The 18,172-nt window shown below is 35.7% G+C and overlaps 1 protein-coding gene across 3 annotated transcripts in view; it reads left to right on the plus strand.

Moving 5' to 3' along the window:
- Positions 1 to 18,172, plus strand: part of agps (alkylglycerone phosphate synthase) — a 182,172-nt gene that overhangs the window by 41,564 nt on the left and 122,436 nt on the right. For all 3 annotated transcript variants that reach the window (XM_069935825.1, XM_069935826.1, XM_069935827.1), the window contains exons 3-6: positions 10,470 to 10,560; positions 11,317 to 11,437; positions 11,512 to 11,586; positions 12,108 to 12,179. In XM_069935825.1, the coding sequence (XP_069791926.1) occupies positions 10,470 to 10,560; positions 11,317 to 11,437; positions 11,512 to 11,586; positions 12,108 to 12,179 (359 nt within the window). The remainder of the gene's footprint in view (positions 1 to 10,469; positions 10,561 to 11,316; positions 11,438 to 11,511; positions 11,587 to 12,107; positions 12,180 to 18,172) is intronic.

Raw genomic sequence — 18,172 nt, forward strand, 5'->3', positions numbered from 1 at the left:
GACTGAGCAAAGTCCATAACCTCTTTAGGATTGTCAAAGAACTTTGGCTAATTTCCATCCTAAAAAATCTTCAGTACTGCAGAATACCTGAATGTTCCCTTATGTCTTTTTTTCCACAACCGTTCTTTCACAGAATTAAATTCGCGTCATTGAAACATAATTTCTTGACTCAAATCTTGATAGAAGAAAACAGGATTATTCTGAACCATCAAAGGAGATCTATTTTGCTGGGCATTTCTAATAGCCGTACGTAAAATTGTCTCTCTGTCACAATAGTTTAAACAACGGATCAAAACAGATCTTGGATTCTGTCATGAAAAAGATTTTCTTCTTAAAACTCTATAAGCACGTTCCAGTATTAAACCTTCAGCGAATTTATCCTGTCCTAACACTCGTGGAATCCATTCAGTAAAAAATTTTCTTGGATCTGGTCCTTCTATGCCTTCTGGCAAACCAACAATTTTCACGTTGTTCCGTCTAGATTGATTCTCCAAATATTCAACCTTTTTTGCTAAATTTTTATTTTGGATCTGCAATGTTTCAATTATTCTATTTTCATCTTGCAGTTGATCCTGTGCATCGACTAAACCTTGATCACACATTTCAAATCTTTCAATGGTTTCAAGCTTAAAAGCTCCATTAATGACTTCCGCCACCGCATTAATCTTGGAAATAAACAGGTTCACAAAATTAGCTAAGTGACTCGATGCAGAATATATCTTATCTTCAAGTTCCTTAACAAACATTTCAACAGAAGTAGATTCAGGCATAATGGGGTCTTGCTGTTCCTTAGAGACCACGGGATCTTCTGTCCCTTCCCTTCATTTAGTATCTTTTCTAGCAGTTTGACTTCGTATAAAAATCCCTCTCAAAGTCCCCCCAGCAATGCCAGGAGACTGAAGATCAGAGTTATCTTTAAGCCAAATCTCTTTAATCATCTTCACTGAATCGATGTCTGGAAAAACCATTGTAATTGAAGATGCATTTTGCGGCGCCACCACTATAGCAGTCGAATGACAACTCTTTAACTCTCCAGCTGGTGGCGCCCCAGCTGATTCAACTGTCAAAGCCTCAGCAACAACACCTGCAGTGGCCACCGTGCGAAACACTGGCACCCGTCCAGCCCCTTGTTCTGAAAGCTGTTGAGTGCGACCTTCAGAGAGCCTCACCGGCTTAAAACGAAGCTTCAATGCCGAACTCTGCACGTCCTCCTCTGGATCCATTCTACGTTGAGTCCTGGCTTCTTGTAAACAAGTAGGCTCAGACAATTTCGGAAAATGTAGTTTTTTAACAGTCTGTTGATGTTTTCTTTTACCTTTTTTTGCATATAAACCATTAGGCACTAATCCAACACCTCTTATTTATAAACTTTTAAAAGAACTTTAACGGGCACTTAAAGACAAAACAATAAATCAGAGTCAGGAGAGGTCTGGAAGGCACGTCTGTTCCCTACGCCATCTTGCCACGCCCCCCAAAAATGTAATATTGTTAATCATTTCCTTAATGATTAGAAATGGGCTTAATTGAATCAAGGGAAGTTATGATAACTTTTTTATATTGCAATTCAGTGCAAAAGTATGTAAGATGCTACGCAATTTGAGGCTGCAATGTACATACTTGTATGTACATACTTCTAGTTCTTGACTACACAAAATAAACCTAGTGCAAATTTTATAAAGGAGTGACCTGTGCATTAATTTCTGAAGGAATTGTGTTCTCGTATTATAGTCTCCAGATGATAGAGTTGTTAACCTGGTCATGTTCCTGGTAATAATAGTGCCTGCATGAGAATGCATTTGAGAGGAAAAATACATATTATTAAATATTTCAGTGTTTAAGTTGAGTTGTGAAACCCCCCCCCCCAAAAAAAATCTCAAAAATATGGGGGTTGACTTGTACATCGGATATACTTTTGAGACCTTAAATCAGTTCAAAATCCAATCTGCGCTGATCCAGAATATGTCGACCCATGAAAAATCAATTCGCTGTACAAGTTGACCCTTGAAAAACAAAAAAAAAATCTGACTGTGACAGATTTTCATTGAGATTTTTATTGAAAACAATCCAAATTAGCTCCCTTAAAATTGCCATCATTGTCTGAAAACAATACATTTAGAACTCTTCAAAATCACTCTCACTATCATTGTCCGAAGCAAAGATGGCGGCAAACACATCCATACACTCACTGTTTAAACAATCATCTTATGGGCCCCAGTCTGTATCTGTTGAGGCAGTTTCAGCTTTGTTGTCAATGTATCACAATAAATAATCTTCCATGCCATTAATTGCACAAGAGATAGCACACTTTTTAAGCTATTTTATCACCTTCTCCACTTTGTCCATTGCCTTGAGCATGAAGTTACATAGCATATCAAGTGATGCAGCACACATCATCCCGCCTTTTGTAAACTACTTTTCTGCACTCTACATCCATGTTTTTCATTCACATGGTCTTGAATGGCTTGTTGAAGCGGTCGTTGAGAGGTTGCAATATAGATGTCAAACTACCTGGGATAGCTGCCATGTATTATGTAGTGCTAATCTACTTTTAGGGTTCTCAGGTAAATGGCTACGAAACATATCCCAGACCAGCAAACTCCATTCTTTGTGTAAGCCGCCTGTTCCACATATCATCTATCCACAGTTTTACACCATTTTCATCCATCCATTCTTTTTCATGAAAATTTACAAAGATACCTGCAGAGAATTTCATTTTTGGTTTGATTTTGCGTTTGAAGATTACAATGGATCTTCAATTTGTCCCGTTGGCAGTGCACAATAATGCCATGGTAAATAAACCTGGTCCTTTTGTGGCCTGTACTTCTGGTTTGCACATTTTTAACATCTTTCCATTCCACTTTTCCAGGACTTATCATGTTGAAATTCATGGAAGTTTTGTCTATGTTTCTGATATTTGCCAATACAAAGTGGTGTTTCTGCTGATTCCATAAAAACTTACAACTTTATGATCAAAATCTTTTGGTATAGTTTCTGTGCAATTTTTTTATTGGAGTAATATCATATTTTTTACTGTTCGTGAAATGATTGCACCAGTCTACTGTTTCCTCAAAATTACTGAGGTCTGGGTGTGTCCTGTCCCACTGCAGAGCAAATATTCTTATTCTATTTTGGCTGACTATGCAGCAATCTTGCCTCTGTTGGTGAGATTCTTTAGAGATTTGTGTTTGGCAATGCTATAAGACATGGGAGAGAAATCAGACTGTTTGGCCCATTGAGTCTACCCTGCCATTCCATCATGGCTGATTCACTGTCCATTTCAATCCCATTCTCCTGCCTCCTTGTAACCCTTGATTCCCTCTCTGAACGTATCTACCTTCACCTTAAATCTCCCCAGTGACTTGGCCTCCACTTCCAATCACGGCAACAAATTCACCACATGATGAGGGACGTTTTTATTTTCTGAGGCTGTGCCCTCTGGAACCAGACTTGCCCATGATAGGAAACATCCTCTCCACATCCACTCTATTTAGGCCTTTCAGTATTCAATAGGTTTCAGTTAGATCTCCGTTTCCCCCCAAAACTCCAGTGAGTACAATCCCAGAGCCTACAAATATTCCATGTATGAAAACCATTTCACTCTGCCATCCTTGTAAACCTCTGGACCCTCTCCAATGCCAACTCATCCTTCCTTAGATATGGAGCCCAAAACTGCTCACAGTGTCCCACGTATAGTCTGACCAATGGATTGTAAAGCTTCAGCATCACATCCCTGCTTTTGTAGTCTATTTCAGACACTTTTAGAGAACATATTACTGAAACTGAGACATTTTGAAACCAGAAGTTGTTGCTTGACCTTCCTGTAGTCACACAGGATTGAAATTCAGTAACAATCCTTTGCAGAAGGAAGGATGTTTGTGTTCTCCTTATGAAAAGGAGGAACACCAAAAAAGTAGTTTTGAAGAATTTAGCCACGTCATCTGCCTCTTTGAAAAGAGGATAGATTCATCGTGACCAATTCTAAATGGCCACTTCATGAAACCCTTGGCTGGGTTTGTGAATTTTTTTTTCATTTTCGAAAATTTTATTTAATTATTTGTATAATTACCAAAAGGAGCAATGAATAAAACAGATAATACAAAAAAAATACTTTTATATATTTTCCCCTCACACCCCCAACCCAAAAGTAAGAAAAAAAGAAAACACCTACCATTTAATATCCAATAATACTAGCATATACAGTCATTAATTATTATTAAATTTTCTGATTGAGAGTGGATAAGGTAGGAGGTGGACAGAAAAATATTAATAAAATCCATATATGGTTTCCAAATACTATAAAAAAATTTCAACTCTATTCCTTAAACTATGTAATTTTTTCCAAAGGTGTACAATTTTGCATCTCACTATACCATCTACTTAATAGAACTTCCTTATCATCTTTCCATCATATCGCTATACATTTCTTTGCAGTTATTATTGCAATACTTAAAACATTTTTCTTGATGTATACCAATTTTGTATCCATTTCATGTATATCCCCAAGTGAAAATATTCTTGGATCCTTTGTATCTTTATCTTCATAAGTTGTCCTAATAATAAACTCAGTTCATTCCAAAACCTTTCCACTTTTTCACAAGACCATACCAAATGCAAAAAAGTCCCTTTTTTTAATATATACAACGAAAACACTTATTAGAGTAAAAGGAATTGTCCATTTAACTTGTATGGAATATAATACAATTGATGAAGAAAATTATATTGAACCATTTGATATCTATCATTTACTCCATTTGTAACACTTTCTTAACATAATTTTGACCAAATCTCCTCCTGAATTTGTATATTTAAATCTTTTTCCCATTGCATTTTCGGTATATACCTTTCTTCTTTGTAGTTTCTTATAATTATATACATGTTAGTAATAAATTTCTTAACAGATGTATCTGTTCTTATATCTTCAAATCGACTTTCTCTAGGGAGTCTCAAATCTGCTCCCAGTTTCTTTTTTAAATGCATATTTAATTGATAATATGCAAAAATTGCATGGTTATGGATATTATATTTATCTTTTAATTGATCAAAAGTTTTTAAAATATCCTAGAAAACAATCTTTTATTCTCTGTAAACCTTTACTAGACCAATTGTCACATAAAGAATTATTTAAAGCAAAAGGAAGAAGTTGATTTTGTTTTAACAACGTCTTTGGTAATTGATAATTTTTAATTCCTCTCTCAATATGAATTCTGTTCCAGATTTTTAATATATGCTTTAATACTGGTAAATCTTTAGTTCCTTTAAACAACACACTGTTCCATTAATACAAAATTTGCTCCAAAATAGTTTAACCAATTTTATTCATTTCTATTTGAATCCAAGCTGGTTTTTCACCCCTTTGATAACAGGAGGACAAAAATCTCAATTGAGCTGCTTTAAAAATAATTCTTAAGATTTGGTAGTCTTAGTCCACCCTGATTAAATTTCCATGTTAATTTTTCTAAACTAATTCTCGACATCTTAACTTTCCAAAGAAACTCACTTACTATTTTTTTCAAACTTCGAAAAAAAGATTTTGGTACATGAATGGGCAATGATTGAAACAAATATTGCATTCTTGGAAAAAATATTCATTTTAATACAATTCACTTGTCCTATTAACATTATTGATAAGTCTTTCAAATCCTCTTCCAATTTTTTTTAACAATGGCAAATAATTTAACTCAAACAAATTATTTATATTTCTATTAATTTTAATTCCTAAATATTTGATTGCTTTATTTTGCCATTTAAATATTGTCAATCTTTTACATTGAGAGTAATCCATATCCACCATGGGCATCACTTCACTTTTATCAACATTAACTTTGTAACCTGATACTAACCCATATTTTTTTAATCTCTTCTGGTCTCGTTAAATATACTATAACATCAGCAAATGAACTAATTTTGTGTTCCTTATTACCTACTTCAAATCCTTTAATTTCATTGACAGTTCTAATTACTTCTGCCAATGGCTCAATCATTAATGCAAATAAAAAGGGTAATAATGGACAATCTTGTCTAGAAGTCCTTTCTAGCAAAAAGGTTTGTGAGATTTGTTTATTCATAATCACTTTTGATCATACAATGCCTTTATCCAATTTATAAAAGTATTTGGAATCCCAAGAGCATTAAGTGTCTCAAATTTAAAAAAAAATCCCATTCCAATTGATCAAATGCTTTCTCTGAATCTAATGCTACTGGTACTGTGGGAATCTTCCTTTTCGTGCTATATTTGTCAAACTTTAAAATTTAATGATATTATCTGCTGCTTTTCTATTTTTAATAAAACCAGTTTGATCTAAATTTATTAATTTTGGCAAAAATTCAATAAATCTATTAGCTAACAATTTTGATTAAATTTTATAGTCTGCATTCAATAATGATATAGGTCTATATGAGGAAGGCTGAAAACAATCTTTCCTTCATTCAGAATTACAGTTATTAATGCTGTTTTGAAAGATTATGGTAAATCATGAACCTCTTTCATTTAATCTATTACTTCCATTAATATAGGTATTAATAACTCCTTAAACTCTTTATAAAATCCTGGTGGAAAACCATCTTCACCTGGCACCTTATTATTCTGTAAAAACATTAGGGTCTCATAAACTTCTATTTCTAAAAATATTCTCACAGTCTTAATTTTTCATCTTGCTTTAACACTGGTAATTTAATGTCTCAAATCATCTCTTATTTTATTATCTTTCATAGATTCTGAATGATAATGTTTAGCATAAAATTCTTTAAAATTATAATTTATTTCCTGCATTTTATGTTACCTGTCCTGAAGATTTCTTAGTTGCAATTATTGTTCTAGAAATTTGTTCCGTTTTTAATTGCCATGCTCAAACTTTATGGGCCCTTTCACCCAACTCATAATATATTTGTCGTGTTCTCATTATATCTCTCTCCACTCTATCTGCACAGCATTAAGTCTTAATTTCTTCAACTCTAACAATTTTCTCTTCTTATCTTTATGTACTTGAATTACCTTCTCCAATTTCATTATCTCTTTATCTAATTGAATTACTTCTTTCATACATTCTTTCTTTATTTTTGAAAAATATGCCTTCATAGAATCCCATGATATAAACTTACTCGCAACTGAATCTTTATTGGTATCTAAAAAAAAATTCTGTTGCTTCATAATTCCCTTTTCTTCAACAATGTTGTATTTAACCTACCTTTTGTTCTTCTTTCAATGAAATAGACAAAATTAAAGGTGAATGATCTGATAAAACCCACGCTTGATATTTCACTCTTCGTACTCTGTATTGAAATTGTGCTGAAATTAAGAAACTATCTATCCATGAATGTTTTAAATCCTAAAGAATAAAAGGAATAATCTTTCATTTGGGTGGATTTTTCTCCAAATATTCACTAAATCTATACCTTTTATCAAATCTGTTACCATTTTTGCTACCTTATTTTTCATCATTCTATCTCCTGATCTATCTAATTTAGGGTCCAAAGCAAAATTAAAATCCCCTCCTAATATAACTTTCCCCTTGGCATTTGATAAATTCATTAAAAAAAACATGCATACATTTTCCATCATTACATTCATTAAGGTCCATTGTTCCGAATAAATTTGGTAGTTTACCATAATGTTACTTCCCACTACATCTATACTAATATCTAATATTTTAACTGGTAAATTTTTATTAATTATTACTGTACCTCTAGCTTTAGAATTAAAAAATGATGCTATTACTGTCCCTACCCAATCTTTTTATAATTTTTGATGTTCCTTTTCTGTCAAATGTGTTCCCTGTAAAAAAAAACTCTGTTTTAATTTTTTTCATATAAACTAATAATTTTTTCCACTTTATTTGATTCTGAATCCGATTAATACTAATACTAATGAAATTCAATCTATTAGCCATCTAATCTTTCATAAAATCCAGTAACCATCCAACTTTCCACCTCCACTCCTCTTACATACAAAATACTAACTAAATATTTCATACAATTGTTAAATTCAGGTGTATTAAAGAGAAAAAAGAAAAGAAACAAAGAAAAAAACAGAAACCCTCCCCCAAAGATGTACATTGTTAACAATACGTCTTTACACCCCTGATCTGTAGGAGGTGTGATCAAAAACCACACCCGCTCACTAGATTCCGTAGAGGCCAGGCTCATACTCCCATCTAACTCCCGTGAAATATACTGTCTCTTGTGCCTCAAATCTATTCAGTCTCACAATTATCAGTTCATTTTTCACACAGATCTATCGGGTAAAAATTTGCCTCCTTAATCTCTCTCCTCCTAGACTTGTATGATTTCATTATACATCCCCAGCTGCTATCTTTCTGCTTCCTCTCTCTCTTCAGATATCTCCCAGCTCCTGTCTCATTTTCTCAGGCAGCGGATCTACAAACACTTTCGCTTCATTGGGTTCTATAAAAAATCTGTTTTTGCCCTCAGGAACGAAAACCTTAAACACTGCTGGGTCCCTTAAAACAAAAGTCTAACTTTTTTTCCCATCACACATTTTTAGCAGCATTGAATTCTTTTATTTTTTTCAACAAATCAAAACATATCAGGGTAAAAGAAAATCTTGTTATCATTATAAATCATTGGTGGTTGTCTCTCCTTCGCTTGCTTCGTGCCCAGCTTCAAGATCTTCTCCCTCACTTCATAATGAAGCAACCTGACCAGGATCGATCGTGGCTTTAATCTGGCTGTGGTTTAGATCCTAATGCTGACGGAGCTCTTTCAATCTCAATATCTTCTTGAAATTCAGTTACCCCCAAAGTTTGCAGAATCCAGTGTTGTAGAAATCTCTTCATTTCTTGTCCTTCATCACCTTCTTTAAACCTAACGATTTTTGTATTATTTATTTTACTGAAATTTTCTAACATATCAATTTTTTTTGAGTTAATTGATCTTTTGTTGCGGCTGCTTCAGCTTGAACCTTCTTCATTTGCTCTTTAACATGTTGAATTTCAAATTCATTCCCTTTAATTTTTGCATCCATCACTTCAAATTTTTGTCCCATTTACAACAGCATTCTCTCCACTTTCTTTGTTGAACCCTTATTTTCAAGTATTCTCTCAATACATTTTTAAACTTCCATTGTTAACTATAGCAAAGTTTGGTGGAAAGGATCTATATATTTCTTCATTTCAGTTGTGGATATATAAGACTCTTTTGTTTTCTCCTGTCTTTTGGTCAAAACTCTTTGTTTGTCATACATTTCTTCTTCTTGATCATGAGCTGGAGGCTTCTTGAGCCGTTTCTTGAGCGCAGAGTCACTTCTTCACCTGTGGCAGGTGGCTATTGTTGGGAGAGACATTGCTGTCCATGGTCTCCCCATCTCCAGACTTATCCCCATGGGCTCCTGCCCTCCGGAGAGCTCCAGGATACTCCTTCAAGGTAGGGCTCTCTTTATCAGCTTTTTCTTGTTCAAGTTCTTGAAAAGTAACAATAATTTTATCTTTCTTGGGTGGCATTGAATATTCTATTGGCCTTCCAATAGCTTTCTCTTCTATTTTCTTTCAATCAGTTGAGGCTTTTTAACTTTTTAAAAAACTTTTTCAAACTTTTTCAAGTCTAGCCCCACGCCATCACATGGCATGCCCCCCATCCCGATTTGTGAAATCTTCATGGAATAAAAACAAGTTCTGAAATTTCCGTGCAAGAGAGGAAAATCTTTCATATGAAGAAACAATTCTTTGAAAACAACTCTACAAAAAAATTTGTGAGTTTAGAGAAGTCTGATGCCTCACATGTACTCCATAATTGCTTTTGAACAGCAGTAAAGACTTCGAGTTTCAACACAGAAGTTTCCTGAGATTGAACTTTAAAGTAATCTCTTCAGAGTTGATCTTAAACTGTAATGGTTTGGATTTTGTCAAAGCACATATATACATTTGGGCATAGTGGGGTTAAGTTAGAATTTAGAATAAAGTAAGAAGTGTTATTAATAAAAATTGTTGTTTTGAAGATACCATTGTCTTGATGAATTTCTATTGCTGCTGAGATGTTCAATTGATGGCTCAAATGGACACCAAAACTCCCAGTGTTTTGGACAGGAAATGTTTGTTTTTCTTCCAACAGGTCCAGACTGCCTGCTGAGTAGTTGCATTTAAAAAAAAATTTTGCTTGAGTTTTCCAACATCTGCATGTCTTTTTTTTTCCTTAGATTATTTCCTCTTGGCCTGACTAATACTGTCGCTGTCTATTAAATATCACCAAAATGTATTCTGAACATTATCACAATCTGTCATGAGGGTTTTTAATTTACACATTGGTTACTATATTTCTTGTATCCTTATATGTAAGCTTATAAAAGATGTGCAAGCCTTTGTGAAATGAACCAATTACATTTCACTGGGTACCAATTTATTGTTAACTTGGCTGTGTATTTGATCTGTAGATTTGAAATTCCTTTGAATATGAAAATTTGATGATCATGAACAATAAAACTAATGATTATGGTAACTAAGTGAAATTTTTATGCTCAGGTATCGACTTAGTGGTATGGTGCTTCCAGCTTTAAGGGAGTGGATGGAAAAATCCTTCGGAGCAAGTTTGGAGCATAGGACATCCCCAAGGGTAAGAATAAATGTTTGAGGTCAGTGTTCTCTCAATATTTTAGCTCAGTATGCCAAATGGAGCAGACTTTCATGATTTATGGAACGTTAAAAAGTGCATGAAATGCTCAGCTGGTGTTCTGGATATTTTTCCAGAAGAAAATATTAGGACTCATTAATTATAGTACAACTCCGATGATCCGAAATGTTTGTGACCAGGCCCATTTCGGATAAATGTTTTTTTTTGGAGAACTGGTCATTTTTTTAAAAAACAGCTCAGTAGCAACAGCAAATCATTTCTAACAGTGTTCAAACAACAAGTGAAGGCATTTTAAGCATTAAAATAATGTTTTATTCTCACTAAAATAAATTTTGGCCACTGCCGATCACTGACACCTCCCCACTGAGGTACCACTCCTACTGGGAGCCTGACATCCCTGGTCAGTTCGATTCTGGAAAAAATTTTGGATAAATGAGGATTTCTGATTTGTTTCGGATATCCTCATTTTTCTGAAATTAAAAATAAATTTGGATAATTAAGGATTTTGGATCATCGGAGTTGTACTGCATTTATATTATAACAATGCAAATTATTACAGCTCATCTTGCCATATAGATTGAACATTTGAAAAATTAAAGGCATTTTGGCTGAACGATTTTAAAAATTTCAATCTTGCTCAAAAATATACTCATTTAACCACAAGTGTTAACTTCAGCATGCTCTTTTGCAAATGAACAAATTTATAGAAATTAATGCCACATTTTTTTTATTTTGAAGGCTACACCAAATTTAGAAGATCTTCCATTGCCTGTTCTAAATGAGGAATGTCTCAATGACCTAAAAGAGCTAGGTATCCCATTTTCACAAGATCCAGAGGATAGATTAATAAGATCTCATGGTAAGTACAATTTTTTCCCATTAAGATGATATTTGTATTTTTTGTGATCAACTAATATACTTTATTTTAAACAGGGCACTGTTTGCATGAGATTTTTGCTCTACGCGAAGGCAAAGTTGAACGAGTTCCAGATGTTGTAATCTGGCCAAGTAAGTGTGATTATTTTTTTTAATATGTATCTCTATTAAAACACCATATGCTTAGCTAAATGAATTATGAATGTCAAATTCTTTTACAAAAAGGAAAATGAGCATCCTTGTCAAATCGTATTTATCTGTGACTGTTATTCCTTTTCCTTGTTTCTACTTGTCTGAATAACTTGCAGGCAACCTTTAGCATTAAGGTTTTGCCAAACATATCTTGAGAGCCAAATTGCTTGTGTCCAATCTTCACATCCCCTAGTGACAAATGTGCCCTGTAGTTTTGAATTCGCAAAGATGTTTGCATGTCCATTGCATTAATTACCGGGTATTTGTTTAACAGTGTTCTGTGAATTGGTGGAGAAAAGTTTTATTTAAGTTTAATAATTTATTTGTATAGTAATGGTTTCCCTACATGAAGTGTTTTCCTGAGCTCCTCTCATTCAGGAATTGCTTGCAGATGTGTGGAATATTGTTGTTAATGGGGGATGCAAGATCAAAATTTAGGAAAAAAATCTTTGTTTTTCCAGGCTGTCATTCTGATGTGGTCAAAATTGTAGGGCTGGCATCCAAGCACAATGTTTGCATCATTCCATTTGGTGGTAAGTATTTTTTTTTTGCCTTGCTTCACGTTGGAGTTGTGTATTTCATTTTAGAATTCAATGTAATCGGCTCAACCGAGTTGGCCAGTATAAAATAATCATGAAGCCTATCAGCTTTGCAACATCTTTACCTTTTGTGCAGCTTTAAAGAAAAAAATTAGTAATTTAGCATTTAAGATTGCTAAATGTGGTATAAGTAAACTTTATAGTTCGGGTTTCAAATTAATACAGCACTCCATAAGGAATAAAAGAATGTTGGGGCCACTCTTCTTAAGATCATTAAAGAAATTGAGGACTGGACACCCAAGATTGAATTTTTGATCCTTGTGAAGCCATATCAGCTGGATTATTCACTGTTAACATATATCCATTGATTAGCATGTGAAACCTTTACAATTTCATTAACTCTGCTAGTCATAAAGGTTTGAAACCTTGTGGTTTTGTTATTAATGTATTTAAGTACTGATGTACTAAAAGTCCAAAACATAGTCTGCTAACTCCATCTGTAATTCTCTTCTTGACGTGGTGTCCATTTTGCTCGCCATAGTGACGGCAGTCAATTCCATTCGAGGTACAGTGACTGGCTTTAATGGAATCACTCTGGATTTTCCCATTACAAATCCACAATGCACTAGCTCTTGGTTATTTCACAGTACTGAATAACTGACAGAACCAAAACCACCTTCGCATGCATCAGCAAAGTGGTGTAACTGAGCAAATGTGACAATTCCAAAATCTTTCGGTTTAAAATATCTGTTGACTTGAAATTCGAGATGAGTTTCTGTTAGTTTGTCCAAGTAAACAATTTCCATTTGTGTTATCCGGCGAGTTCTTGTACTTTGCACAATATAAGTGTTTTGCAGCTCAGCACAAGTTTCTTGCTCTCCATTGGAATATAGACCCAAACTAATCCTGTAATTTAATTACTTTGTGATATTATTTCCACCTTGCAATTAAGGAGACTTGCTGTAAAGATGCATTTACTTTCTTATTTTCACTTAAACCTAGTGTGGAACTGTTCTGTTAAAATGGTTCTAAATGCTTTGTTTTATTCCATTATTTGCATTCACTTTGTGTTTTTTACCATTACTTTTTTATTAGGATGTTCTGGGCTGATTTTCTAATCTAAAACGTACAATATAGTGGAATGATGTATTGTGATTTTAGGGAAGTTAAAAGGAAGTTGCTTGGGGAAAAGACTTTTGGAACTATATGTTAAGTACTATAGACAAATATATTTGGGAGTATCATTTTTTTCTGTAAAAATATTAACCTGCAGTATTTTTATGCTGTGCCACCTGATGTAATGAGTCAGATATTTAGTTGGACAAGCAGATACTTCACATGCCCTCCATCACTTCAACAACTTCCAGTTCCCTGAACTCGACTGCCTCATCTTTACCGTGGACATCCAATTACTATACACCACCATCCCCAATACTGAAGGCCTACAAACTTCATTTCTTTCTTAACAATAGTCCCAACCTGTCCTCCACCACCAGCACCCTCCTCCAGCTAGCAGAACTTGTCCTTCCCCCTCAATAACTTCTCCTTTGACTCATTCCACTTTCTCCAAGTCAAAGGGATAACCATAGGTAACCGCATGGGCCCCAGCTATGCCTGACTTTTTGTTGACGACGTGGAGCAATCCATGCTACAAACCTACACAAGCAAGGTTGCTCAACTCTTCCTCTGCTACATCGATGACTACTTTGGTGCTGCCTCATGTACCAAGGATGCTACCAACTTTCACCCTGACGTCAAATTCACTTGATTCATCTTTAGCAACACTCTCCCTTTTCTTGATCTTTCGGTCTCCATCTTGGGAGAGAAACTCTCAACAGATGTCTTCTATAAACGCACCAACTCTCTCAGCTTCCTCAATAACTCCTTTTCACAACCTGTCCCCTGTAAGGATTTCATTCCTTTCTCTCAATTCCTCTGTCTCCATCTCATCTGCTGCTAGGCCGAGGTCTTCAATGCCAGATCATCAGACATGTCCTTCAAACACTGTGGCTTCTCCTCTACCACCATCCACATGGCTCTCACCCACATATCCTCCATTACCTGCACATCTGCCCTGGCCCCTGCCCCCCCCCCCCCCCCAGGCGCAACAAGAACAGGATTCCCCCTGTCTTTGCTTACCACCCCACTAGCCTCTGGATCCAACATGTCCTCCTCCCTCATTTTTGCCACCTACTATGTGATCCCACTACCAGGCACATATTCTACTCTCTGCCTTCCGCAGGAGCCACTCCCTCAGTGACTCTCTTGTCCACACCTCTCGTCCCACTAATCACCCCGTTGGCATCTGCCACTGTTACTGCAAGAGATACTCCACTTGCGCCCTCACCTTCTCCCTCATGACCATTCCAGGCTATAAACAGTCCTTCCAAGTGAAACAACACTTTATGTGAACCTGCAGGGTTCATCTACTGCATCCGAAGCTCCCATTGGGTTGTCTTTACGTCGGATAGACTGGATGCAGACTGGGAGATTATTTCGGAGCTTTTCTGCTGCAACAGTGCGGATCTCCAAGTGGCCACCCTTTTTACTTCCCCGCCCCATTCCCTTGCTGACATGTTTGTCCATGGTCCTGTGCACCTGCAAATTGGAGAATTTTCCATCTGGGCACCCTATAATTCGATGGCATTAACATAGCATTAACATAGACTTTTCCAGTGTCCATTAGGAACCCCCCCCCCATTTCCTTTCCTCTAGCTCTGTATCGCTCACTTCAGGAGAGCTCCCTGCTCGCGGATTCCGGTAAGGCCTTCTTTATTGTCATTTCTTTGCTTATCGTTGTAGGCTTTTCTTTCTTCGGATCCATCTTCAGGCCCTTCTTGTACTGTTTATTTTGCATCTTTTTAATGTTTTATTTCACAGCTTTGTTTCTCTGTCTTTTAACTTTCTCTGAGGAGGGCTGGTTTTACCTGACCAGCCACTACTCCATCACATGACTCCTGTATTGTTGTATAATTGTTGTGGGTTCTGCATCCTGGAATTCTAGCCAATCTTGGGAATAGCTTCACCAGGAGGACTACTGATTCAGAGCAGTGGCTCACCACCTTGGGGCTAGATTAAAAGTTGCTGACCTTGCAGTAATACCTTGATCATGAGAAGATGAATTAATTTCTTGTGTGATCTTGCCAGCTATTTTCCCTCTAATTGCTTTCTGTACCCTATACTTTTTAATTTGCAGTAGCATGCCAGTCTTTATTTAGTTTAATAAGAAATTGAATTGGCATCATAATATTTGGCCCCTCAAACCCACTGTACAATCCATTCTAGTCGATCTTTTACCTCATCCTCCTGTTACTGTATAAATGATGCATCTCTTGATTTTTTTAATACCCTAAAATCTATCAATCTCTGCCTTGAAAATACTGAGTCTCTGAATCCCCACAGTCCTCTTGCAGATGTCCAACAATTCACTACCCTTTGGGTGAAGACCTCGTCTAACTTGAATAGCTGTCTCCTTATTTAAAGACTGATGTCCATGAGTTCTATACATCTTTGCTGTTGAAAATATTCTCACACCTAGTCCCATTGACCCGCACCCAGCCCATAACCCTCCATACCTCTCTCTTCTATATACCTATCCAACTTTCCTTAAATTTTAAAATCGAACCTGCATCTACCACTTCAGCTGGATGCTCATTCCACACTCCCACCACCCTCTGAGTGAAGAAATTCCCCCTCACATACTTCTCACCAATTCCCTCTCCCCAAACCCAAACAGCCATTATATAACACTGATGGTATTACTTGTATGTAGATATCAATTTCAAATGTCATAAGTAACAAAACTACAATTTACAAGTTGCATTTTCTACATTTAACATGAGCAAATTTGTTGATGATACTGGAAATGTCTGTTTCATGTACAAGTTCATGTTAAGTGCTCATTAGTGTGAGATTATTCGATCTGTTTTGACACATGGTACTCCTTAGTTCATTTTTAATCCTGTCCATTTTTGAAAATGAGCATTCTCCTCTGCAGTTTGTAACAATGAGTGACAAATAGATGTACAAGGCAATTTCTACATTTGGAACACAAGACTCCAAAGATAAAAGATTTAAAAAATTGTCAGTTAAGAGACGGTAAAGGTGTAACTCTACAAGGTCTTTTTTGGTGCCAATATAAGAAAAAAGGTAGAGGCCCCTATGGAAGGCTGAGCGAGGAGGAGAATGAAAAATGTGTCTGGTGGTAGGGTCCTGTAGTAAGTGCCGGAAATTCCGGTGGATAATGCATTGGGTCCGGAGGCTGGTGGGGTTGTAAGTGAGGATAAGGGGGATTCTGTGTTTATTGTTTCTGGGGGTGGGGGGGGGGGGCTAGAGCAGATGAGCCAGGAATGGTGGAGATGCAGATGTAGATCTTCAGAAATGGAGGGAACTACCATTATCTTTAATCGGTAGAGTGAACTCGATTAAAATGAATGTACTCCCCAAATTTCTATATTTATTCTAATGTGTCCCAATTAAAATCCCCAAAAGTCTATTTAATGAACTAAATAAATCTTAAGTGTAGATGGAAAGGTAAAGCCCTTAGAGTCAAACTCTCAAACTTTCAGGGCCTGTATGCCAAAAGATGATTAAATCTTCCTAATTTTAAATGTTGTTACCTTGCAGCTCAATATGGTGTTTGCATTCTGAGGACAATGAGGCTAGATGGCTTCCAGTTGAACAACATCAATTAAAGAATGTTCTGTTAAAAGTTCTTCCTTTCTTAACTTCTTAGAAAGCACTTTTAAGTATCACTAAGAATCCTATAATTCTAAACTCTTGTAATATGGCAAGAGGCTCACGATGTTATTGGTATAAATTATTCCAGAAAACTTCTCTGTAGAATAACCTGAATATTCCTTACCCGATTACAGACAGAATATTAAAAAATTGGGTTAATAGTGGCTTAAAAACAGTTGAAGATTTAAAGAGCCCAGATAAATTTGCCAATTTTCAACAATTGACTGGAAAATTCAAACGACAAAATCAGAATTTATTTAAATATTTTCATATTAGACACTGGGTTCTGTAACAGTTACACAGACTTTCCTCGAATTCCAACAGAATCCCTGTTTGAAAAGCACTTGCTTAGTGAAGCCCTGTATACTACAAAGGGCCTGATATTGACTATCTACATTATTTAGAACAGTAGCTTGCTAATCTAGACTAAGAGTGATATTTAAAATAAATGGGAATCAGAAGTTGAATGCAATTATACTGAAGCTGATTGGCGTAATATCCTTAAAATGTCTCAAACTGTATTAATATCAACTAAAAAAACATAGACAAATACCATTTAATATCTTTAACAGGAGCTATTGCACTCCACATCCGCTGCATAAAATATATCATAATGCCTCTCTCAATTATCAGAGATGTAAAACCTGTGACAGAGATTTACTTCATATGCATTGGAATTGCTCTTATCTGGAAGACTTTTGTAAATGTATCGTTAGAATAACCTCGTATTATAAAAACTGACATTTCATTTGACCCTAGTGTCTGGATTTTGGAAGATCTACAAGGTCTTAATGTGAACCACAATAAAAAAAATACTTTATATTACTTGTGGCCACAGCTGGGAAAAAGTATATCCTACAAAACTGGAAATTTGAACCTCCTCCTTTACAGAGGCAATGGTTAAACGAGTTAATATTCTATAATACACCTGAAAAGATCTTGAATAATGTGGGGAGAAAACCAGCACAAAACCTTGGACTCTTTTTTGGCCTTATTACCATGATTACATCTCTTCCGCTATTGAATTAGCATGGATAACTGTCCTCCCGTGCCCCTATCTGCTATAGTGATATATTCTTTATCAGTATACATTAGGACCTCATACCTGATTGAATTTTATTTTTACTATTTTTCAATTGTGAATGAGGGAGAAATTTCTACCATGCCAAGAGTTTGGTGGTTAGGGGTGTGTATGTGAGGGAGGTAGCATTTTGTTTTGTTCATTCATTTTTCTGTCTTTCTTTCCT

The sequence above is a fragment of the Narcine bancroftii genome, chromosome 4, assembly GCF_036971445.1.
Source record: "Narcine bancroftii isolate sNarBan1 chromosome 4, sNarBan1.hap1, whole genome shotgun sequence".
NCBI classification, from domain to species: Eukaryota; Metazoa; Chordata; class Chondrichthyes; order Torpediniformes; family Narcinidae; genus Narcine; species Narcine bancroftii.